Below are 24,124 nucleotides of genomic sequence, written 5' to 3' on the forward strand. Positions count from 1 at the left end.
TTGTAGTATTTATGCTCACCACCACTGGTACCCGACAGGGAGATTATGGGACCCTGTCAATTGTCAATGGTGCGAAGGCAATACCGGGGGTAAGGCCTGGGGTCTTTCTCCAGGCGAGACTTCACGGGCCCTAGTAGAGATGCAATGCAACATTGTCTATGCGACTAGTCGAGCGACACGCACATCATCCAGCGCCTACAAAGGAGGCAACATCTCCCGACGACCTGTCAGATGTCCGGGGAAGACGGTTGGCCTGGCCGTTTTGTCCACGGCTGTATGTGTGTACCGCCCTCCGCAGAGCCCGTGCGCGACACCGCGCGAGCCGGAGATCAACTCGTTTTCGGAGCTGCCGCCTGTGGACAAGGGGGAGAGATACGGTGTGGGCGCATGCGGTTAGTAACTTGGGATCCATCAGGACCGTCAAACGGTCAGCGAGCCGTCTGGAGCACACAGACTTTCCTAAATAGAACTCTATCAACTTGGATTGATGTCATAGATTTGTTGAATACGAAGAACACAATGGAATAGAGTTGTGCCTTTGAAATATAGGAAGCGAAGAGCGCGGAGCTCTGGGGCTGATCCTGGGCAGCTGCATCTTGTTCTGGAGAGACTGGGCTTCAGACTCATTCAGTGGGCGCTAGACGGGCCAGGCGGATGGAAACCCGTGATTGCATTGTTGCAAGAGAGAGCTACCTTATGACACGGCCCTTCAGCGTTCGTTGGGTTTGGGTCTTCCACCTCTCGCCCAAATCCCATGGGCTGTTGCTATGGCTGCTTTGTGGATGAGTCTGAATTCTGAAAACTGTAAACTGAAAGCGGGTGCTTGTTAACTGGAAACAGAATCTACGCAAATCCGATGGGGGTGTTGGGCACGGTATATGAATGCAAAGTCTGCACCCTCCAGACAGTCTTCTCAATTGATTCTCTGTACTCAATACCTAGGCACGCTTTATGAGAAATGCTGCTTGAAGAACTGAAGCATACCTATCTTACCTAGGTAGGTAGTATCAAAGATCTTTTGAAGCCCACCTGCAGGCTTGAAAAGGACGACGCAGCTACAAACCCTGCTGGGAGCTTCCAGTAAAACACCCTAAGTAAGGTACCTCCTACCTTCTCCAAGTCCGTCCTAGGACTGAGCTAGGCAGGGCTGACAAAATCGAAACAAGCTGCTCCCCGCTAGGGTCGACATTTCGATCGCCTATTCGTTGCCTCAACAAGGCTGCCCATGATCTGGCCGCAGGTCATGTGACCCCGCACCCGTCTGAATCCACCAAGGTCTTTGGCTGGTACACGCAGCACTGCCACGTGCGCAGGCAGGTACCCGCAAGGAACTTATCGGGCTCGCATCGTCCCAGCACCCAGCATCGGGGAAAGCCTGAACATCGCCCGCCGCTTTTCCAGTCCTGACTTTTGGTCTTGTCGTGCAAAGGGATTGGCACCTGCAAAAGACCACACCCCCACAACCTTCGATATCGAGTTCGCCAAACGACGCTTCCCTCGACCGCCCCGCGCAGCACCGAGAGATCTTGCTGCCTCACCCTGCTCTCACCCTGCGCTCACCCTGCCCTCATCCCGCCCGGTCCCCTCGGTTCACCATCTCTTTACCTCTGAGCTGTGAGTCCCAAGCCCTGCCCCACCTCTGCCAATCTCTCGTCACCCTGTGACAGCCCGTTTGCCTACCCGGGCCTTCCAGACACACACGAGCGACCACCTTTTCGCCTCTCTCGACTCCCAGCTCCCCCACCGCCTCCCTGCCTCTCACGCGCCACAGCTTTATCTTCGCATGCTGGCTGCGAGCCGGGGACACATTGCTTACAGCAGTCTAGATTCGAAAGCGGCAATCGAACCATCTGTATCCAGGGCCTGGAGAGCCGAGACCTCATTCATGACCTGGAGATTTGCCCGCCTTTGAGGACCGAGTTGAAGCGACCAGGACCGACGCACAATGAAGGGGAACCGACGCGGTCAGCCCCCAGCGGCGTCGCAACCACCCCCAGCATCGCCGACCACCAAGGGTACCGCTAAGTACACCAATAAGGATGGTTCCAAATTCATTACCGTACCCAAGATCGCGCCTACCCCCGAGCCCCAGCCTTCTCCGACAGTCGCCTCTGCCAGCGCGGGTGGTGCGAAGTCCTCGAATGGGTCACAGGAGAGCGCAGCGGGCGCGAATCCTGCCCCTGTGAATCGCAAGAAAGCCAAGCGACGGGCAAAGGCCGCAGCCAAGGCGGCCGCCGAGCAGGCCGCCCAGGGCCACACTAACGGTGTCCCTGGCTCTCACACCTCACACGAGCACGCATCTGCAGAAGTGGACGATAGCGACGACGACGGCGCGGAGGAGAGCTCGGCGCGAAATACGTCCGAAACTGCTGGCGGCGAAGGGCAGACGGCCGGTGCCAAGTCCAAGAAGTCCAAGAAAAAGAAGAAAAAGGCAAACGAGGAATCTCAACTTGCCAGCCAACAACAGGATTCCCCGTCTCTGGCACAGGCGCAGACTCGCACTGGAGGGCTTTCTAGGGAGAAGATATGGAATACGAGCTCCCAGGAGGAGCGCGAGCGCATCAAAGAGTTCTGGCTTGGCCTCGGCGAGGACGAGCGCAAGTCTCTGGTCAAGGTGGAGAAAGACGCGGTCCTTAAGAAGATGAAGGAGCAGCAGAAGCATACATGCAGCTGCACCGTCTGCGGCCGCAAGCGCACTGCCATTGAGGAGGAACTGGAAGGGCTGTATGACGCCTATTACCACGAGCTCGAACAATATGCGCACGATCCCCATCGCTCCGAACAAGGTCCTCCACTGCTGGGTTCTTCACGACGACAATACGCTTCTGTGAGGGGCAACTCGCACTCCCAGCCCTCTCAAGGCTACACGCAACATGGCTCCGAAGGCGAGGACGACCTCGAGGGAGAAGAGGAATACAGCGATGAAGACGATCTTGACGATGAAGCCGTGTATAGCGAGGTCGAAGAGGAGGAAGAGGAGGAACTGTCCTCCGAAGAGCTCCACCACCAAGATTATGCGACCGACTTCTTCAATTTTGGAAAGTCTCTCACCGTCCAGGGTAAGGCATTTTGCTTGACAAGTAGAAAGCTCTTTCATTCGCATTTGGCATCCCTCGTCTGCGAGTCTTCCCGCCAATGCTAATTCTATCTAGGAGGCATCCTGACGGTAGCGGACGACTTGCTGAAGAACGACGGCAAGAAGTTCATCGAGATGATGGAACAATTGGCCGAGCGACGTATGGCCCGCGAGGAGGATGCGAAAGACCAGTATCGAAGCCCTGAGTATGGCCACGGCACGAACGGAAACTATCCTGATCCCCACGACCACCCTCCCACCGAAGAAGACGACTATGAGGTCGACGACGAAGAGGAGGATGAAGAGTACGACAGCCAAGAGGAATATGAGGACGAGGTACCACCCTCTTTTCTACCGTCAAAGTGCCCAATCCACCACCCACATCATGATTATGCATTATTAGAAAAACACAACCTTGCAGACACTGTCAAAGACGTTGAGGAAGCTAAAACCCAGGCTCCACAGCAGGACACAATGACGGATGCCCAACGTATGGAGGAAGGCCGAAGGATGTTCCAGATCTTCGCCGCCCGCATGTTTGAGCAGAGGGTGCTCACTGCCTACCGTGAGAAGGTCGCTAAGGAACGCCAAGACAAACTGCTCGAAGAGCTCGACGAAGAGAGTCGCCAAGACTCTCAACGGAAGGCCAAGAAGGCAAAGGATGCGCAGAGGAAGAAGGAGAAGGCGCAGCAGAAGAAGCAGGCCCTGGCGGAGGAGAAAGCTCGTAAGGAGGCCGAGAAAGCTGCCGACGAAGAGCGCCGCTTGGCAGAAGAGGCGCGCAGGGCGGAAGAGCAGCGACTCAGAGCCGAAGAGAAACGTAAGAAGAAGGAGGCCCAGCGCAAAGCCGACGAGGAGGAACGCCTTCGCAAGGAAGCCGAGCGCCAGCGTCGCATCCACGAGCAAAAGGAGCGTCAGGCGGAGCAAGAACGTAAGGCGCGAGAGGCGAAGGATCGAGAGAAGAAGGCCCGCGAAGAGGCAAAGCTGAAGGAACAGGAGGCTCGTGAGCGCAGAGAGCGGGAAGCCCGGGAGCGCAAGGATAACGCAGCGAAGGCCAAGGCGACGAATGAGGCGGCACAGAAGCCCAGGCCTCAGCCCAAGGCGGCCCCAAAGCCGGCCGGGCTGCCAAACCCAGCTGCTTCAATTGTTTTGCCCAAGCGACCCTCGCAGCAGGCAAATACTGTTCCGGCACTACCGCAACAGCCTCCAGCAACCGCGTTCGCCTCGCCTCAAATTCCTGTAGCTACGCCCGCCATCCCGAAGGCGCCGACACCAATCCGGCCGCGGCAGTCATCGCAACAAGATGTAAGCACCGCCGGATCAACGGTAGCGTCTCAATCCGGATCGGGCCCTAGTCAGAACCCCTCACCGAACCCGACGACACCAGCTCAGAGCAGCCCTGGTCCGGCTGGTCTCCTACCTCATCTAGCCCCGGGTGGCCTAGCTTCTCTGTCTCATATCTCAACAGCGTCTCCGACGCAGGCGCAGAGCAATCCCGCCAATCACCCATCGGGGCCTTATCAGCAACTGCCACCGATGGCCGGACTGCCCTTCCCGATGCACTTGCCAACGGTGCAGCCGCCGCCCGGCTTTTTCAACCCGATCGGCGGTGGTGGGTACAGGGCACCTGGGCCGCCGACTATGGGAATGGCGATGCCTCCAGGTATCCATTCGCCGGCGGGGCGAACTTTCTCTCCTCATATGCAAGGACCCCCGCCTGGATTCTCACAACCGCAGCATGGTGATCTCCATGGCATGAATCCGTTCGCGCCTTCGCCGAAGGATTCGCTCAGCGGTGTGCCTTCACCACAGTCGCGGAAACAGTCCACCAGCTTCGATACGGTGCATTCTCAATCCCGACCGACGCCGATTGGCCGCCCCGGAAGTGTCGTCCACGGATTCCGACAAGCGTCCACGCCGCCCTCGAGTATGGCCATGCCAGACGACTTGCAAGACCCTAACAGTGTCCACCTTGGTTCCAAGGCGTTGCTCGATGACAGCGTCGATGAGCCTACCGATAGGTACATGACGCAGGGAATCCGCCCTGCCTACCCAACAGGCCCGGGCAGCTTCAATGACCAGTCTCCGTTTGTGCAAGCCGCGCCCATCTGGGGTCACTCGCCGTCTCAACAGGGCGGACCGGGAGGCCCCTTTGGTCACTCATCGAACATGGGCTTTAATAGTGCCGTTGCGCCACCGTCGTGGGGTCCAGTTAATAGCGTGGCTGCTCCCTTTGGTGGTGTGCAAGTTGGTCTGGGACGAAACAGCTCCTCGCGCACTACACGGGTGAGGCAGATGCTCTGCCAGGTTTGCAAGGAGCTGTCGCCAGCAGAGAACGGCGCCGAAGACGGCGATGGTTTTGTACCCCTGGACCGGATCAAGAACCGCATGGACCTGATGTTTGTAGCCACGGGCGAGAACTTTGTGGTGTCCGAGGACGAGCTGCTGGATATGTGCGATACCGAGGGCAATGCTATGAACGGGGGAGGCAACTTTGACGTGCGCCACTCGGCATACCCCAAACTGGTCCGCTGGAATCCGGCGATGTCGTTGGACATGCACCCGCCGCCGCGAAGCCGAGCGCCGGGAGAGATCGGCAGCCCGCTCGTGGGCAGCGTGGGTGAACACAGCAGCATCTGGGGTGGTTCTTCGGCTGCTCATCGCTAGGCGCCACCAACAACGCCCGGGACACTGCTTCCACGCGACCAAGCAGGGACGAGGTCCTCCGCGTCGTCATCCAGCGACTACAAGAGCTCCAAAAAGGGGTGGATCTACCACCTTCACCGCCCCTGGTGAACAACATGGGCGTGCATTTTCTGTCGCAGCGTCTTTCTATCTCTCATCATAAGCGAATTGTATCTTTATGGTTCTGCCCCCTTGCCCCTCCCCATCCGCAAGATGAGAGGGAATGCAGAGCAGAGCAGATGAGCCCGTGGGGTGTGGATGGATGGATAGTGGGAACGGATCGGTCGACAGTGCTTGCACCAGCGACAAGCAGATAGCTTTGTGCCTGCTTTTTTCTCCGCAGCGAAGAAGCAGCAATTGAACATGAGAGAATTACTGTATCATTAAAACCATGATGGCTCCCTGGTGTATCGTGCATGTACCCTCCTGATCTGTGTCTCCCCCTAACGTGAGCCGAGCTAGCCTTTTGCGTCATGGAACTTGCAGCCCTATAGTCGATCGGGTCATCCCTCTAGATTTTTTGCTATAACTAGTTTAAGAAGTGTGGTGTCACACACAGACAGTGATCGGGCCATCATCTGCACGTCGTCGGTTCGTGCAGGGCTGAAGTGTGTCCCAATGGGCTGCCCTGTTGATGATGACAGCTCAACGGTGCCGTTTTCTTTGCACTCACTTGGCCTTGACAGGGCACTGCGCCACCACTCTGCCTACATCTCACTCATGAGGGAGATGATGTGTCTACCTCAAGCTGGGTAGAAGCGTGCAATGTATGCCGCTGCTGCTGGGTTCCAAGACGCTGGAGAAGAATGCATGCATCAAGGATACCTATCACGCCGCAAGGGCCTGCAGCAATACCGACAAGGATTCACGGGATTTAAGCATGCCTTAGTGCAAATACTAGAGCACCAGGGCGTTGAAGGATCTCGATATGCCCGGCATGTAGTCAGGCGCATGAATGTTTACACAAGATTTCACCTAAATAGGAAAGACTTGGAGCCTCCTGCTACCGTGACATCGTGATGACGGCGGAGAGAGATCCCAAGCCAACGGTACCACTGCGTCCAACATTTTAAACATTTTGCTCCCACCAGAGTGCTAATTTAAGTAACAAGGACAGGGGATCCTTTGCGTGATTCGTCTGATCAATAAGAAAGCAAGCTCTCCCCTCTCCTCCCCCCACCAGGATGGCGGTTCAAAGGCCAGGCTCAAAAGCTAAGCCTCTCCAGCTGGTCCAGCTAATCCCCCCCCCCCCCCTGAAACACAGGCGACCGGAGGGTTCGGGCAGAGGCGCAGCCGCAGTTTAGGTTTAGTGCAGGGTCCATCAGTGGGGTTTCCAAGACTTTTTAGAGGGGAAAAAATGGCAGTGGAGGTTTGCTTGCACACAGACGGACGGAAAGCCATTTGCTCTCTCTCTCAGGGTGTTGCTTGTCGCTGGGATACTCGAGCTCGATGAGGAGAACTGGGGCTCAGGCAGATACATTCATTGTCTAGGTAGCTACCTGCATGAAGCTTTGTCTGGGAGGCCAGGCCAACGGTCACTGACATGCATTGCATCCAATGCATGCCGTTTGTGACCAAGAACCTACCGCCGCTGGTGACCAAAGCGCTAAGCGTCCTGATAAAGCTGTTGACAGGCGGTCCTTGCGTTACCTCGTGCGTCCCACGTCCAAGGGAGATCAAGGGTCAGTGAGGATATGTTGGTATGCGGTTGGCAAGTGAAGCGGGAGAGACAAGGAAGAAGGGATGGAGAGTGGAAGGATCGCGACAAACACCACCTCCGATCCCATCACATCACATCCCATCCCCATGCCATTGCCATCCGCGGATGGCCCCAGCTCTGTCGCGGCACAGCCCAGAAGTTCAGAACATCCCATCCCATGTGGTCCCCCCGTTTGGTCCAACAGCGAGGAACCACCAGCCCATCACTCGCCCGTCAGGCTCAAAAGCGTCTAGCTTGTGCAGTTCAGCCCCAGTCCGGTCCTTTGATGGCGCCCGCCCGGCTTGGTCCCAACTTGACCCTGTGCAATTTCTTTTCTGAGCTCAGCAAGCAGGCTGCAAGTCCTAGCTACAAGTAGGTAGCTAGGCCTTCTCAGCTGGAGTGGGGAGTTTCGTTTGTCGTTTTTATTGTTGGCCATTTCCTTCTTATCCGTTCTCCCTCCCCTTCCCTGCCGAGCTTTCCTTTCCTCGTTGTCTGGAGATGGTAACTCTCGCCCAAGGGATTGCACGTCTCTAAGCTGTACGACGCAGTATTGGACGCGATCGATCTGTCTAGTACGCCTGCCTCTGGCGCGCGTCTCGTATCGCCTGTTGATCATTCTGGCAGGGCAGATCCCCCACACCATCCGTCTCGCGGTGTTTCCAGGGTTCAGGTTCGAGGTCCACCTACTTGGGCGCCAGTGAATACGAGCTTCTGGCACACTACAATGCGGTCGTCTTATACACGGCCCTCGGGCCTCTCCATGAGGACTACCGCCGCCGCCGCCCTCTTCGGCACGTGGTTTTTAGCCGCCTCGGTCTCCGGAACGAGCACGTCTGAGTGCCTACAGAGGGATGCCGGCCGGCTCGCTGCCGCTGCCGCATGCGGTGATGCCGGCAGCATCAAGTACTGCCTCTCGGAACTGGCGGGGCTCCTGGAAGGCACCACACCGACGGCATGCTACCAAAATGCGGGCTGCACGGCCGAGGAGGCCGCCATCGAGGCCGACTGGGCCATGAGGCACTGCGAGGTGGCTGTGACACCGTCTACGGAACCGAGCGACCTCCGCCGGAGGCAAAAGAACAGCGACGATGATGACGACAACAGCAACGACGACGACAACAAGAAGAAGACGACGTCGGAAAAGCCCACCAGCACCAAGAAGGAGACCAAGACGACCGGCAAGTCGAGCTCGGAGCAGAAGCCCACCAAGGAGAGCACGACCAAGCAAGACAAGACATCGTCGACCAAGAAGGAGAGCTCCACGGCCACCAAGACGACGGCATCCACCTCTGACTCTACCACCACGACGAGCAGCACCACAGACTCCGCCTCCTCGACCACGACGTCCTCCTCCAGCACCGGCACCTCCCTCCAGTGCTACGTCACCTCGGACGTGTCGACCAGCCACTGCCCGACCCAGTCCACGGGCAAGGCCGCGGGCAAGACCCTCTCGTGCTTCCCGACCTCGTACCCGACCGCCTCGTGCGCGCCGGGCCTCGTGTGCGGCGGCTCCCCGGACAGCAGCAACCCGACCTGCTTCCGGCGCCAGGACGGCCTGACGCCCGGCGGCGTCGTCGTGGCCGTCGCCTTCTCGGCCGCCATCGCCGTGTCGGCCGTCACCGTGTGCTTCTTCTGCCTGCGCGAGCGGCGCGAGCACCGCCGCCTGCGCCGAGCGGCCGAGGCGGCGGCCCTGGCCAAGGGCGGCGCTGCTGCCGACAGTAACGGCAAGAAGAGGCCGAGCGTCGGCGTGAGGAGCGTCGGCGGCGCGTCGGCGGCGGCGGACGAGCAGCCGCTCATGGGCGCGCAGTACCCGCAGCAGGTGCAGGGCGGAGGGTACTACCAGCCCCCTCCTCTCCCGGGGCCAGCTGGCGTCCCTGCTGAGCCGGTGCCGCCGGTGCCGCAGATCGATGTCGCGTATTACCAGGGCGGGTACGAGGGTGGCGGCGGTGTCGTCCAGCAGCAGCAGCAGCAGCCGCAGGTGTACAGCCAGCAACCGGATCCGTTCTCGGACCGGCACCAGATGAGGTAGTTCGCGGAGGGGGTTTGGCTTGCTTGGCAGGAGGGCACTTGTTCAAGACGATGGAGGAAGAAGAGGGGAAGCGGGATTCAGGAGAGGAAAATGGACGAAGATATCATGATACCTCTTTTGTGTTTTCATTACTTGTGACAGATATTCCAGGCGTTTTTGGAGAACGCTCAATGAGCATTGGCGTACCAAGTTACAACCGATACAAGCCCCGAGTCTCTTGTTCCCGTCCCTTTATTACGAGATGTGCTCTCCAATCTTTTTCCAGAATCCGCCCTCAAGCCAACATGATGTCTCATGGCTGAGCCCATAATCCTATCCGACTGCCCCGGGCCCAGGGTCTTCAATCCAGACAACGCAGTAGCAAACAGACGAAACAGCAAAACAATAGCGAATGCAGAGGAAGAGAAATGCAGTATGCCATGTGAAGAAGTAGAATGATACACTCAACAATCGAGTGACCTTCAAAGAATAATCGCAAACCAGTGATGATCCATCTCAAAAAATACCCGCAACGCCCATTGATCCCATCCATGCTCCCCTACATGATACAATCTCCAAGCTTAGGAAAGCTCTTCCTCGATGGTCCTAGGAGCCCATTCATCCCCTAGCTCTCCGGCTCTTCCGTCCCTTGCGGCGATTGTTGCGGTTGTTGTTGTTGTTGTTGTTGGCCGGAGGAGTGTTCTCGTCATTGACACTCTCGCCGCTGCCGCTCTCGCTCTGGCGACGCTCCTCCCGGAGCGCCCGCTCAGTGCTGTCCTTGCACTGGGCGCACTCCGAGCGGATGGAGTGGTAGCAGTCATGCACCTTGCAGTGGATAAGGTGCTCAAGAGTAGCGCAGCGCGGGCCGGCAATCTTCTTGCAGACAGGGCTGTGGATGTGATATCAACGTTAGCTAGGTTGCCCTGGGTGATGTATGAATGGGATGGATGTGCTTGAGGTTTGGGGTTGAAGGCGGCCTGGCCGGCAGAGACAGAGGACGGGATCGTGAAAAGAAGGCTCCGAGGTGAGGCTTACCAGTGATGTTGCTTTCTTTTGATAGCCATCTTGCCGAGGCGAAGGACTTCTGGAGACGCTTCAAGTAGTAGTAGGGACAGTCGTGAGTTGCAAATGCTTGAGCAAGAAAAGACGCGATCGACAAGATGATGTACAGTAAGGGGAGATGTCAGACGATGTTGGACTTTTGATCTCCTTGAAGATGATGTGGGGGAGAAAAGGGGAGAATTTTGGAGGTTCAGGAGAAGACAGGACCCCCTTTTGTAGTCGAAGGGATTCTGATAAACAGCCTAGTGTGCCATTCACTTCTTCGTCAAGCTGAAAATTTCACTGTGAGGTGACGTTCAACGCCAGGGCACGTTATCAGTCTGTCATGCAGCAACCCGCAGCCCTAATCTCTGTGTTTGCAAACCCTTCTGGTGGATGAAGTGGCTACCTCAGGCTGCCCAGGCGCGTCAGGAGAAGATTTGTTTGCTATTCTGAGCCAGAGATGATGAGACGCCCTCGCCTGGGCGAATCTTGGCGTTGAAATACTGCTTGAAACGGAGGTCCAAGTGAGAGCGTTCTGGCAGGCTCGCGTAGGCTGCCGGCACGGCTATGTGAACAAAGTATGACTGCACCGAGTTGACTCATTTCTTTTGAATCCAGGCTCAAATTTCACTTGGAGTGCTATTCAATGTCTAATGTAGAGGCTTCTTCCAAGTCTATGATACGGCTCTGGTGTCATACAGGGCACGCCGCTTTGGCTTCAGTGATATTCTTCACCAGTGGACATGTGCATTCATTGAGATCTTATATCCAAGAAAGGAGACACAAAGATTCAAAGACTAGAATAGAATTTAGAGCCCAATGGAGAGTGTCTCCTTTATAAGACGGAAGATGGGCCCGTATATGGCCCATATATGGCAATAATCTGTGACGTAGCAGTATGTGGCACAACATGGATAGCAACTCTCACACATAGCCACGACGATCACATATCAAAACATTGACTCATCCAGACAGAAATAATTGCACATATATGAATCGATATCCTTGTGTTCTGTTGAAACTTTATCCTGCGAATGAGCACCTGGTCTTACCAAGCATTGTTGGGGAACCCGCCTAGCGACGATCCTACGCCCTGCTTCATATACGCATACGAGCTCCTCCGCGCCGCTGTGTGATCGGAGCTATTCGCGATGATAATCCCCTGCTGCGGGTTCGACGAGTTCGTGCGCGAGATGGAGAAGTCCTTGAGGGCGTATTTCGACTGCCCGGTGAGTGCCATATCGGCCAGGGCCTTGCCCAAGAGCGGCACAAACTTCATGGCCCAGCCGGCCGTGAAGACGGCAATGCTATCCTTGGGGCCGCCCTTCAGATATGCCTCTGGTATGAAATCTAGTACAAACATGTTGTCTATCGCCTTGTCAGTCAAGGTTCCCGTCCGTCGTCACTAGCGACTCGTGTAGACATACCAAAGACGTTGGTCTGCAGGCAGGAAACGGTCGACGCCGGCACGGTGAAGTCGACACCGACTACATTGTCTCGCACAAAGTCCTGAGTATCTTGAATGTCGTCGGGGCTGAATATGTTTGTCGCCCGCTCATTTGGGTCCTTGATCCTGCGGCTCGCCGCGTCGACAGCGATGCGCACGACGTTGGGCGGTCCCCAAGGGACGGTGGGGAAGCCGTAAAACAGCTGCGATCTCCCGTTCTTGTCTGGTGCGAATTGGAACCACATACCTAGGTACAGAGTCAGTCAATATTGCGATCTGTCGGTGTGGGAGATATCGGCATGAGGGAGAGCTTACTCGGAAACAGGGTGCCGTTTGGCCCAGCGTTTGCGTTGAAGTAGGTCGCTACCATCTCCCAGATGTCGAGGTCGAGGCTGATTCCAAAGCTGGGGTTGAGCACGTGGTTGACATAGGCTCCAGACGCAATGATGATCTTCTTGGTCGCGAACGTCACAGCGCCTTTCTCCCGATCGACAGCATGGACGATCCACGTGTCGTTGCTGTCCTTTGAAGGCGTGATAGACTTGACCTCTGTGTGTTGCTTTGCCTGCGCTCCGTACTCTCGTGCTAGCCTCATCAAGGTCCGAAGGAGGAGCTGCACGTTGATGACACCGTTGTCTGGCGCGAAGAGCCCGACCCAGTCGGACGGCAGGTTTTTGAATGGATATCGTTGTTCGATCTCTTGCGCGGTCACTGCTTGTGGGATCAGACGAGAGCGGATTCACTTGATCCTGACAATACTTACGCTCCTTATAGGTCATGTTGAGCCTCTTGAGGTTGGGAATTGGGCCGAGTAGCGTTCCTTCAAGCGCGGTTAGTCTCGGTGACTCGTCTCATTGCGTTTGCAGACTTCACTATACCTTCTGGGGTCCCGCCTCCCAGATCCTTGTCACCGAAATTCAGAAGACCACTCATCCACCGGAGGGAGGTCCCGGCATCATGTTCCAAATAGTCCCAATACTCCAACGCGTCCTTGGCAAGGTCGGCCATGAAGTCTTCGGTATACCTGTGGAATACAATTATAAGCAACACCGGCCTCTCTGTCTACCAAACCCCGCGGCGGCATCGGCTCAACTTGCATAGTCCTAAACATCCTGGCCAGGTCGCCAGAACTCCCCGCCTGGTTGAAAAAGTTGTTCTGCTCGAGCACGACGACATTGGCGCCGGCCTTGGCCGATTGGTACGTAGCAGCCAGGCCGACGGGCCCGCCGCCGATCACGACAACGTCGTACAATGCGAGGGACATGGTCTCTGGGGTTAGGGCTGGAAAATACGGCGCGTGCGCTCGACTCGGGATACGGATATTTCTGTCATGACACTTTATCCTTCTCTACGGGCAGGCCTGTTGGTATTTATCGACCGAGACACTGTCAAAACCTTCTTTGGGGAGCTACCCGGACCGTGGAATGCTTCCTCCGCTTAGCCCAAAATGGATCGAGTCAGGCAGTCCCATTTCGAGTCCTCGTGCCGTCCGGATTTGAGGCTTGCGTCCAGGAATGCAGCTGGTCATTAACGGTAGCTTGGGCTTGGTTCTCGAGTGGTATTGACAAGCTGAGGAAGAAGGACAGCCAGCCACGATACCTGGGGTATTGGGAACCGACCAATCACCAAGTGCGGCTCCATGTTGTATTACCACAAGCGGGCACTCCGAGGTTGAGCTGACACTTTTCATCCACGCTGTGTTGCAGTAGCAGTCAGATGTGGACTGTCTTACCTCAGAAGTCGGCAAATGCGAGGGGCAACATGAAGTCACATAATTCAGTTTCAAAGATGCTGTACAGCATAAATAGGGCGGATGTTGGAGGATTCCGGCAGAGCAACTACTGAGTCCAGACACTACTCCTCTTCTCAACTGAGTAAGATATCGCGCGCGAATCATCATCATGACTACAAGATACACCTGCAAGGCCCACTGGGCTCGCCATCTCGTCCGCGAGAAGCTCTACCAAGAGATCAACGCTCTCAGATCCAGACATGTGGGCTACGCACCTGGACTGCCCATGCCGGTCCTTGGGGGTCCGCCTTGCACCCACGACGACCTGCCTCCTGATGACCAGCTCCCGGGTGATGGACAAGAAGCCATGACGCTCCAGTCCGCAGAGGCAAAGACTCGGGCAATCCCAGAGCGCCGTGTCTGCATCGTCGGCGCCGGCATTGCCGGGCTCTACATCTCCATGATTCTCGACGACCTCAACATACCCGGTCTCACCTACGACATTCTCGAAGCAAACTCCCGGGTTGGCGGCCGCGTCTACACGCACCACTTCAGCAAGATGCCGCACGATTACTACGACATTGGAGCCATGCGATACCCCGACATCCCGTCCATGCACCGCACGTTCGATCTGTTCAAGAGGACGAAGATGCCTCTGATCCCCTATTACCTCGATGGTGGGGATGCGTGCCCTAGCCTGTTCAACGACAGGCTCCTTGTCCGCGGAGTCAAGGATCCCTACCACGTCAGCGTACAGAACGGCGGATCAGTGCCCGACGATGTTGTCGACAATGTCACCGAGCTTCTCGAAGGGGCCTTTGGGCCGTACAAGAAAGCTCTCGCGGCAAACTTCGAAAAGGGCTTTCGCATGCTCGAGACTGTGGACGACTTCAGCACTCGGGAGTACCTGAAGCGAGGAGGCCCGGATGGAAAAGAGCCGCACTATGACTTCTTCAGCATCCAGTGGATGGAGACTCAGAACACCTCGAGCGGGCTGTTCGACCAGGCCTTCTCCGAGAGCGTCATCGACTCGTTTGACTTTGACAATCCCGTCGGGGACGTGAACTGGTTCTGCATCGAAGGCGGCACTTCGCTGCTGGTAGGTGCCATCCTGAAGCAGATGAAGGGAAAGGTGCAGATCAACAAGCGCGTCGAGGCCATCACGATCGACAAGCACGCACAAACCGAGGGCAACGTGGCCGTCAAGTGTGCCGGCGAGCCGTCCCCTCGCGGCGGGTACAGCACCGTCTTCAGCACCACCTCGCTGGGCTGCCTCGCGCGCGTGGACCTGCGCTCGCTGGAGCTCCACCCGTCCCAGAAGGACGCCATCCGCAGCCTTCACTACGACGACTCGGCCAAGGTGGCGCTCAAGTTCAAGTACCCGTGGTGGATCGTCGACAGCAAGATCACGCAGGGCGGCGTGGCGTCGACCGACCTGCCGATCCGCACCTGCGTCTACCCGTCGTACAACCTCCACGACGGCAGGGACAAGGAGGCCGTCCTCCTCGCCTCGTACACCTGGGCACAGGACGCGACGCGCATCGGCTCTCTGGTCGGCGGCGCCCAGAACGCCCCTTCCGAGGCTGAGCTCGTGGAACTCATCCTGCAGGACCTCGCCCGTCTGCACGCCGGCTCCGGCATGACGTACGACAAGATCAAGAGCGCGTACACCGGGGTGCACCACGCCTTCTCGTGGACGCACGACCCCTTCACCTCGGGCGCCTTCGCGCTCTTCGGACCGGGCCAGTTCAGCAACCTGTACCCTTACCTGTCTCGGCCGGCCGCGCAGGCCAAGTTCCACATCGTGGGCGAGGCGTCGAGCGCGCACCACGCGTGGATCGTGGGGTCGCTGGACAGCGCGTGCGCGGCGGTCTACCGGTTCCTCCGGCGGTTCGAGCTCTGGGAGTACATGGCCCTGCTCGAGGAGAGATGGGGCCTACCCGGTGAGGTGGAGAAGGGCAGAAACGGGACGGTCCATCTGCAGAATGCGCTGGGCATGCTCCAGAAGGGCGAGCATGTCCAGGTCTGAGCACTGTGACTTGCGAACGGGTGTAGAGCTCAGTTAGCTTAGGTGCAAGTACAATCGAGATGAATTTGTTAGCCAGTCCATTACGTATCATCAAGCGCAAGCTCGAGCAGAAAATCTCTTGCAAAGGCCAGAGAGATGGCGACGATTGTGGTTGTAGTGAAGTATTAATAGTACGAAGTAATACCACCAGCACCCGTGCACGGGCCACATTTGCTGCCTAGTCACTCTGTCGTCCTGTGGTGGGGCAGCAGAGCTCTGTCGGCCAGGGCTAGTCAAGCAAAGTCGGTCAGTGACGGCAAATTTTCCAGATCCTCGCCCAAAGCTAACCTGGAGGCACGCGCAACGGAATTCATCCACCGAGAGGACACAACGCCGACGACGAAAACCCAAATTACACGCATCTCTCTCCCCGGCTCGCCATTCTCTCTTCCTCACAACCGATCGCCGGTCCAGACGCCATGAGTTTCGTCCCTGTCAACCCGCGGCCCATGCTGCAGGACCTCGTCAACAAGCCCGTCTCGGTGCGCCTCAAGTGGAACGACACCGACTACCGGGGCCGCCTCGTCTCCGTCGACAGCTACATGAACCTGCAGCTCGCGGGCGCCGAGGAGTACATCGACAACAAGCAGACCGGCTCCCTGGGCTCCATCCTGATCAGGTGCGTCGTCGATTCCTGCTCGCGCGGGCGCCGTTCCCTCCCCCACCGAGTACAGAAGATGATGGTGATTGCTGACTCGATGAGGTAGATGTAACAATGTCCTCTGGATCCGGGGTATAGACGAAGACAAGGAGATGAAAATGGAGTAACAGGGCACGGAAGGGAGAGGTCAAGATGCGACACGTTTGCGGAAGCACATCAGGATAGGACGGCTGCTGTAACGCGATGATACCAAACTCGAGGGCTGCACAGGCAGCACGGATCGATACCAACGGACGAAGTTATGCAGTGGTCGCCATTCGATCTGGTTTACGACGAAGTGGAAGGGAATCGTCACTGTCATGATTTGACTGGGATTACAGGAGTCGGCTAGGAGCCCGGCAAGACAGCGAGCACCGGGATGGGCTCCCAGTTTGGAGTTCTGGCAATGCTATAGAGGGCACAATGCTATCACATCAATCGCAATCAATTTTCAACAGGTCACGGGCGGCCATTCTTTTCTCGACGGACTGTCATTCTTTTGAGTCCGAGATTCATTAGGCATCGGACGCCAGAAGCGCTGTACTAACACAGGCTAACTAGGCCGATGGGTCTCACGGGTTGCGCGCAGCTCATACAGGTTGGAGGAACATATCATTCGCGAAACGACACACAGCTTCTTTATGTAACCTTTACAATTGCCTTGACCATCGCACCCTGTGTATTGCCACACATTCCTCCATTCCGTCTAAGCCGCCTTAGGACAGAATCCTGTCGAAGAGAGCGATGCGTTTGACGCTCGCGGCGTCGTCGGTGACCGCCTTGCTGTGAGGGACGGTCATCGGTCTGTGCTAGGAAAGCCAGTTCAGTGAAACCGTTCGACCAAGCCACATCTTCATCAGATCACACACAGCCCAACTTACTCGGAACTTAGGAGCCGCATGTGCAGTTGCTTCCGCACTTGCAGTCGGATCCGCACTGGCATCCACCCATGTTGATAGGATTTGTTTGTTGGGTTTGTGGGAGAGAGGTAGAATTGAGAGAATTGTTCTTGTAAACCTGGAAGTCCTTGAGCTTAATGGACAAATTGTCTTGTGTGTGTTTTCCGGAACTTTGAAGAGTCAAACTCGAGGCGGCGGGGAAGGGTAGATGGAGGGGTCCTTTATAGGCAGGCAGGCACCTTACTTGGCTGCAGTGTGGGCGAGCCAATCCACAGCTTGGTAAAGCGCTCGAAGCGAACAATTTATTCGCCCGACAAGTGTGTGTGTGTGTGCGTGTATGTGTGTGTACATACATATGATCCATGCATGTACGTACATGCGTGCGTGCGTGCATAACGCTTACGGGACTCTGAGGGTTACCTGGGTGCGGGTCTCAAGTCCTACTGGCGGATCCGTGGCCTGCAGCAAGCTGGGCACCCAATGGCCATCCCCAGCGACGACATTCGGGTGAGCAAGTTTCTGCCTCTGTTGAAGCGAAGTTGGCAAAGGCATCCGGCCGAGACGCGAGGGTGGTAGAGAGTGGGCTGGAGGGTGGCATGACAGCACTCGGGGATCCGGCATCTCCTCTCCTCGCCTTGTGCTTGGTTCTCCCTCCCCGGAGATACGTGTGCTTGGATGGGTATCCAGTCCGGGTCCCCACTCGAGACTCTTGGATCGGGGATCTGGGAAGATGTACCTGCTCGCGGAGTAGGTAGAATGGAGTTACAAGGAGGACTGAAACAAATAGCTTGTTACGCAACCCAGTTAGTCTGACATGTCGCGTGTGTGGCAGGGAACAAGTTGAAGTCAATATCGCACAACGCACACCGGGATCGCGGCACTCAAGTTGATTAATAATAACCTGTCTCGTTACATGGAGATCTTACTCCTCTCTTGCGAGGCTGCGATCTCAGTGTGTCTTCTCTGTCATCATCTCTGACGTGGACACCAAATTTTCCCTCCAAAAAGAAAAAAAGGCCAAATCTGCCTCCAGTCTCATCCTCGTCGACGACGAGTCAACTCCCATAATTCCACTACAGGGCGGGGCTTCAGCTCCCTCAGAGCCTCGTCGACAAGCGTCTTGGCCCAGTCTCGAGTAGCTCGTTGCAAGGTTGGGACGGGCAGCTCGAGGACTGCCGTCGAGAAGTTGTTCTGGAACTGGTCGTGTCTGAAGTAGATGCTGAGGAACTCTCTGAGCGCCCAATGACTTGTAGTATACTTTGTGTACGAGGTGGGTACCTTCTTCCACCGTAGGACTTTGTCGAGAGACTCGACATTCTGAGGGTGCGGGCCGGGCAACCGGGCGAGCTCGACGAGGCCGAGCAGGTGTGTGAGGTTCGTGACGTTCTGGAGGCTCGGCAGGACGTCGATCCTCCACGTGCCGGGCCTATCCTCGTGCAGAGAGTATCTTGTTCCACTGTTGCCGCTGTGGTGGACGTAAAGATCGCAGATGAGGAGCTCGTCAACGTAGTCATTGTTGAGCAGAGCGTCTCGGTTGGTACTGCCGAAGGATGCGCTCGGGAGGCTGATCATCAGGTAGACTGCGCCATCTCGGAGCGCTGTACTGCCTTGTTGAGCCATGGTGTCCTGCTGAGTGATTTGTCTTTGACTGTGTATATCGACCTGGGTCAAGGCCCCGATTTGAAGAAGAAGCAGCAAAAGACAGGCTTCTTATAGTCGTGGACAAACTTGGCCAAGCTCGTGGCTGTATCACAGCCGTGTGCGACGATGGTGACTTCAACATTTGATAGATAGCCCACATCGTTGTGAGTTGCCTACCTGATCGTGAAAGAGAATGAGGGATGTTTTTGTATATTGCTGCCCACGTAGACCTCAGATGGGTGTCGTATCCAGCGTCACATCTTAGCCTTTGCGCTTCACGGCTCTTCAGCCTTCGCACAGCCTTTGGTGACTCGCCTGATCGCGAGGAAGACGTCACTTACGTCGTGGTGAATGGCATGAACTCTTCAAGTTGACCTCTGTCATTCAATAAAAAATTAAATACCATCTTAACTATGCTATGCTCAAACATGCGTTTGAGGTATGGTAGTGAAGTTTGCAGTATTACTTAAGTGCAATGGCCATGAGCAGACTGACTGATATCTAGGCCTTTGAGAAGAAGCGCCTAGAGTCTTTACAACATTCAACACATTAAATTTAAAGACAGGTCTTGTGTTTGCGCCGCTTCATTTCGTTGACTTGAGTCCCGTCAACTTACCAGAAATATACGCATGCTCTACCTAGGTAGTGATTACAGGTCTAGACTAGTCAAAGCTGTCCAGCGAGGCTCTGCCAACTCTGAGCGATCTGATAGTAGATGCGGAAGTCGCTAGCTAAATTAGAGCTGGTCGCTAAGCATTCTTGTTCGTTGAGACGTCGTTCGCTTGTCGCTCCAAAGACCAGCCGAGTCGGAGCATACCGAGTCGCAAAAGATGATGTCGGGCGCCCCACCAGACAGCCAAGCGGGACCGCCGCAGAATCACCAGCTCTCGAGTCCCTCCGACGGATACACCGAGACAGGAAGGTCGGATGTGCCCGCCAAGCTGTGGCAACCTTGTGCCTTTATGTCTCCTGATCCAAGTCTTGAAGAGAACAGAGGTCCGCTGCTTCGCTCCCTCCAGCTCCCAGACGGAATCTAGACAGAAGACATATTCCTTCTCGAACTGACGTACGGGTATCTTCTTTGTAACGTTTCGGGCAGTGCGGGGCAGCAGGGTCCAGGGAAGAACGAACACCACTGCGGGGCATCACCAAAGCTTGTGAGAGACAGCTCGTGTGCACGCGCACGAATAACAGCCCAGGACATTTTGTGGCTCTGTTCGATCGAGGTCGCTCATACCCTCCCCTCGTGAGGGCCTGACCAGCCCTCCTCCTCCTGTTCCTGTGCCCACGGCCTTCCCCCAATTCCGATAATTACTCCCTCTTCACTTACAACCAGCCGCAGCCATGTCCGGCACCGTCCCCTTCGCGACGTCCCTCAGGGACATCTACCCGGACGCCGCCGTCGACGCCCAGACGACCCGATGGCGCAGCCTGCTGTCCAAGTTTGAGCAGCGCTACGGCCACGCCGCCGACTTTGTCGCGCGCTCTCCGGGCCGCGTCAACATCATCGGCGAGCACATCGACTACTCACTCTACTCGGTCCTGCCCATGGCCATCACGGCCGACTGCCTCATCGCCGTGTCCACCGATCACGACGGCGACGACGACGAGAACAGTGCCACCGCCGGCAACAACACCTACAAGATCCAGATCGCCAACGTCCAGGACGACAAGTTCCCGGCGCACGAGTTCGACATCCCCTACGACGCCGTCGAGATCGACGCCACCGTGCACGAGTGGACGAACTACTTCAAGAGCGGCCTGCGCGGCGCCCTCGAGCTGCTGCGCAGGAAGCGCGGCGCCGACGGCGTCAGGCCCCGGAGCATGCGCGTGCTCATGGACGGCACCGTGCCCTCGGGCGGCGGCCTCAGCTCCTCGGCCGCCTTTACCAGCACGAGCGCCCTGGCCGTCATGATCGCCAACGGCGAGAAGGAGGTCAGCAAGATGGAGCTGACCGAGCTGGCCATTGTCAGCGAGCGCGCCGTCGGCGTCAACTCTGGAGGGTGAGTTCTCCAACCCCCAAACCCCAAGTAGCCTCCTCATCTTGGCTGACTGCTTCCCTCAAAAAAAAACAGCATGGACCAGTCCGCCTCGGTCTTCTCCGAGCGCGGCTCCGCCCTCTTCGTCTCCTTCTCCCCCAAGCTCTCCGCCCGCCCCGTCTCCTTCCCCGCCACCAACCCGGAGCTCTGCTTCCTCATCGCCCAGTCCTTCGTCGCCGCCGACAAGCAGGTCACGGGCCCCATCCACTACAACCTGCGCGTCGTCGAGTGCACCCTGGCGGCGTGCTACCTCAACGCCGTGCTCAACCCGCCCGGCACGCAGCTCCCCGGCGACGCGGGACCCCTGGGCGTGTCCCTGCACGGCTTCCACGAGACCTTCTACGCCTGCCTGCAGCACCAGGGCCACCCCTTGCCGCGCTCGACGCAGGAGGAGCTCGCGCAGCTCCTCGAGCTCGCGGGCCTGACCCTGACCAAAGAGGAGGGCTACACGCGCGCCGAGATCGCCGCCGTGCTCGACGTGCCGGTCGCCGAGCTCGACGCGCGCTACACGAGCGCCTTCCCCGTGCGCGCCGAGCGCTTCAAGCTGCGCCAGCGCGCCATGCACGTCTTCGCCGAGGCCCTGCGCGTCCTGCGCTTCATGGAGCTGCTCGAGGCCGGGCCCGGGCCGGAGACCGCGGGCGACGCGGGAGGCGGCGACACGACGGCCTACAACACAGCGCTCGGCGAGCTGCTCAACGAGACGCAGGCCTCGTGCCGCGACGTCTACGAGTGCTCGTGCCCCGAGATCGACGAGCTGTGCGCCATCGCCCGCCGCGCCGGCAGCTACGGCAGCCGCGTCACGGGCGCCGGGTGGGGCGGGTGCAGCGTCCACCTCGTCCCCGCCGACCGGGTCGCCGCCGTGCAGGAGGCCTGGGACCGCGAGTACTACAGCAAGCTGCAGCTGACGCCCGAGCAGCGCGAGGCCGCCTACGTGCTCAGCCGGCCCGGCAGCGGGAGCGCCGTCTTCACCGTCGAGGGCGGGAGCTTGTAGTGAGAATCGGAGTCGAGCGAAGAACGAATAGGCCAATGGGAAGGAAAGATGAATGTTTTTTTTTTTTGGTGTGTGGCATCATAAAAAGTCGCTTTCTGCTCTTGTCACGTAGTTAATGTACAGCTGGAGGTCCATAGGCGACCTCCCATAAACAATGTCTCTAATGGTATCATCGTCTCGTAACCTGAGATCTAGACACATGCCCACGCCGGAAACCCAATCCATTAATGACCAAGCGCTCAGGGACCAGACCATGTACGTAATCAAGCGCCTCTCCACCAGAATCCCTCTGATCGCACCTCAAGCCGTTGCGCCACGAGTACCATTATCTCTCCGTCTAGTGACGTTCTTGATCTTGCGGTGTGTGCGGACCTGGACTCTCCTGTACTTGGTATACAGGTTGACCAGGTCCTTCACCACAACAAACAGACATCCGCCCACAAGGCTCCGTCCCCACCGCTGCTGGAGCAGGCCCGTCGGCCTCCGGTTCCAAGGGCTCGTCGTCCAGCTATAAGGCAAGGCGTACCGCAGCACCTGGCCGATCCCGGCCGAGACGACGGGGAATAGGAGAGCGGAGGCAGACGCGTTGAACAGATCGGCAAAGGTGGAGCGGTTCTCGTCGCCGGGTTGGAGCTCGCCGGCGACCGCGGCGGGATCGTTAAGCTCCTGGTTCTCGGCACCAGCCGCCTGTGGGACATCGGGAGCCGGAGCCGCATCACCCTGTCGAGCGGCCGGGAGCTCACGTTGCCCTGCTTGAGGATCATCTTCGTCGACTGCAATCTGCAGCTGGTTAGCCGCGGCTTCCAGCTCATCGGCAACGGCCTCAAGCTGGCCGGCAGCAGCCTGGAGTCCCGCAGCATCAATCGCCGCCTGGTTAGGGGCGGGAGCGGGAGCTGGAGCGGGAGCGGCGTCATCACCACCGCCGATTCTAGCGTCAACCTCAATCACAAGCTCCTCCTCTCCAAACAGACCGAGGACAGCATTACCGAGCCTCCAAACGGCTCCAAAGACGCCAACGTCAGCGTCATCATCGTCAGGAGCAGGGACAGCGTTGGCATTGCCGCCTTCAGCTGCATCGCCGGGCTGAGCTGCTTCTTCATGCGCAGGACGGCCGCGCAGGACCCGGTTCAGCCTCCTATTAAGGGGCCCGAATATCTCATACCAAAGGTTATTGTAGGTGAGGCTGACAAAGGGCATCAGAATAATCACCCACTGGGGGGATGGAGGCCATTCCGGCATTCTATTCTGCATGACCAGATATCCCCCGTAGAGGGTGGTGTTGGGGATCATCAGCATGCTGGCCAAGCTTGGGAGAGCACGGTTGATAAGCAGACCCGGCGCGATCAGGTTGAGGAGGAATATCTTTGACGCCATGAGGGTCCGGCGCGCCAAGGTGAAGGACCCATCGGAGGGGATATCGGGGACGAGCCACCGGACGGTGCGGTGCTGTCCCGCAAACACGGACATGACCCAGAAGCCATACGACGCCGAGCCCACAACGCTAGCAGCGCTGACAATGGATGCGAGGGCGGTAGGCGAGAACCTGCTGTAGGCCCTATGCAGGCGGTCGCGGAACTTGAGGAACGCGTCAGAAGGTTCGATAACCTGGATGCGGCCGTTGCAGGCCGGGCATCGCAGCTTCTTCTTGCCCTGGGAGGCTTCGCTCTCGGCCGCCCATCGCAGCAGGCAATCCTCGTGTGCTTCGAGGGTGCAGGGGCAAGGGTTGACCCATATTGAGTCCGGCGTCTCCTTCGAGTTCAAGAGGCAGATGAAGCACGTGTGCACGCTGGGGTCGTTGATGGTGAGCTGTCGTTCGAGCGAAGGGGGCGAGAAGCTCTTGTCGCCAGGCCGTTCTCCATTTGCGGACGAGGGCTCGACCTTCGTCTCGGGGGCTTGAGGGGTGGTGGTGGTCTGCTCGTCGTTGGCAGCGCCAGCTGGAGCTGGGCTGGGTGAGTCGGCCATGACAGCCTCGCGCGGGCGCAAAGGACCAGATCGCAGACGCTTGGATAACTAGGTATGGTTATGACCCAACGTAACGAGTACAAGTGCACCGAATAGATGAGCAGATGAGATATTGAGAGAGCGGTCGGCCTGAGCAAGTATCAAGCTCGAGAGCGGCCCCAAAGATGAGGGAAGGGGTGGTAAGCGACGTTGGATC

At 57.6% G+C, this 24,124-nt stretch overlaps 8 protein-coding genes across 8 annotated transcripts; 5 read left to right on the forward strand and 3 right to left on the reverse strand.

Moving 5' to 3' along the window:
* Positions 1–1,945: 1,945 nt before the first annotated feature.
* Positions 1,946–5,740, forward strand: E0L32_006823 (uncharacterized protein; the record flags this gene model as incomplete). The annotated part of the gene is made up of 2 exons (XM_031141498.1): positions 1,946–3,059; positions 3,153–5,740. 2 exons carry the CDS (start codon positions 1,946–1,948, stop codon positions 5,738–5,740), a joined length of 3,702 nt encoding a protein of 1,233 aa, XP_030994122.1.
* A 2,477-nt stretch (positions 5,741–8,217) lies between these two features.
* E0L32_006824 (uncharacterized protein) lies at positions 8,218–9,486 on the forward strand (the record flags this gene model as incomplete). The annotated part of the gene is made up of 1 exon (XM_031141499.1): positions 8,218–9,486. The coding sequence occupies one exon, from the start codon at positions 8,218–8,220 to the stop codon at positions 9,484–9,486; it is 1,269 nt and encodes a 422-aa protein (XP_030994123.1).
* A 597-nt stretch (positions 9,487–10,083) lies between these two features.
* On the reverse strand, positions 10,084–13,220 carry E0L32_006825 (uncharacterized protein; the record flags this gene model as incomplete). The annotated part of the gene is made up of 7 exons (XM_031141500.1): positions 10,084–10,354; positions 11,562–11,877; positions 11,937–12,203; positions 12,272–12,667; positions 12,720–12,776; positions 12,835–12,980; positions 13,066–13,220. The coding sequence occupies 7 exons, from the start codon at positions 13,218–13,220 to the stop codon at positions 10,084–10,086; spliced, it is 1,608 nt and encodes a 535-aa protein (XP_030994124.1).
* A 637-nt stretch (positions 13,221–13,857) lies between these two features.
* Positions 13,858–15,717, forward strand: E0L32_006826 (uncharacterized protein; the record flags this gene model as incomplete). Its single annotated transcript, XM_031141502.1, has 1 exon — positions 13,858–15,717. The coding sequence occupies one exon, from the start codon at positions 13,858–13,860 to the stop codon at positions 15,715–15,717; it is 1,860 nt and encodes a 619-aa protein (XP_030994125.1).
* A 458-nt stretch (positions 15,718–16,175) lies between these two features.
* On the forward strand, positions 16,176–16,524 carry E0L32_006827 (uncharacterized protein; the record flags this gene model as incomplete). Its single annotated transcript, XM_031141503.1, has 2 exons — positions 16,176–16,375; positions 16,464–16,524. The coding sequence occupies 2 exons, from the start codon at positions 16,176–16,178 to the stop codon at positions 16,522–16,524; spliced, it is 261 nt and encodes an 86-aa protein (XP_030994126.1).
* A 1,806-nt stretch (positions 16,525–18,330) lies between these two features.
* E0L32_006828 (uncharacterized protein) lies at positions 18,331–18,915 on the reverse strand (the record flags this gene model as incomplete). The annotated part of the gene is made up of 1 exon (XM_031141504.1): positions 18,331–18,915. The coding sequence occupies one exon, from the start codon at positions 18,913–18,915 to the stop codon at positions 18,331–18,333; it is 585 nt and encodes a 194-aa protein (XP_030994127.1).
* A 1,365-nt stretch (positions 18,916–20,280) lies between these two features.
* E0L32_006829 (uncharacterized protein) lies at positions 20,281–21,966 on the forward strand (the record flags this gene model as incomplete). The annotated part of the gene is made up of 2 exons (XM_031141505.1): positions 20,281–20,939; positions 21,012–21,966. 2 exons carry the CDS (start codon positions 20,281–20,283, stop codon positions 21,964–21,966), a joined length of 1,614 nt encoding a protein of 537 aa, XP_030994128.1.
* A 300-nt stretch (positions 21,967–22,266) lies between these two features.
* On the reverse strand, positions 22,267–23,928 carry E0L32_006830 (uncharacterized protein; the record flags this gene model as incomplete). Its single annotated transcript, XM_031141506.1, has 1 exon — positions 22,267–23,928. The coding sequence occupies one exon, from the start codon at positions 23,926–23,928 to the stop codon at positions 22,267–22,269; it is 1,662 nt and encodes a 553-aa protein (XP_030994129.1).
* Positions 23,929–24,124: the final 196 nt, after the last annotated feature.

The sequence above is a fragment of the Thyridium curvatum genome (genome assembly GCF_004353045.1).
Source record: "Thyridium curvatum strain D216 chromosome Unknown NODE_40_length_362384_cov_81.811220, whole genome shotgun sequence".
In the NCBI taxonomy this organism is placed as follows: Eukaryota; Fungi; Ascomycota; class Sordariomycetes; order Thyridiales; family Thyridiaceae; genus Thyridium; species Thyridium curvatum.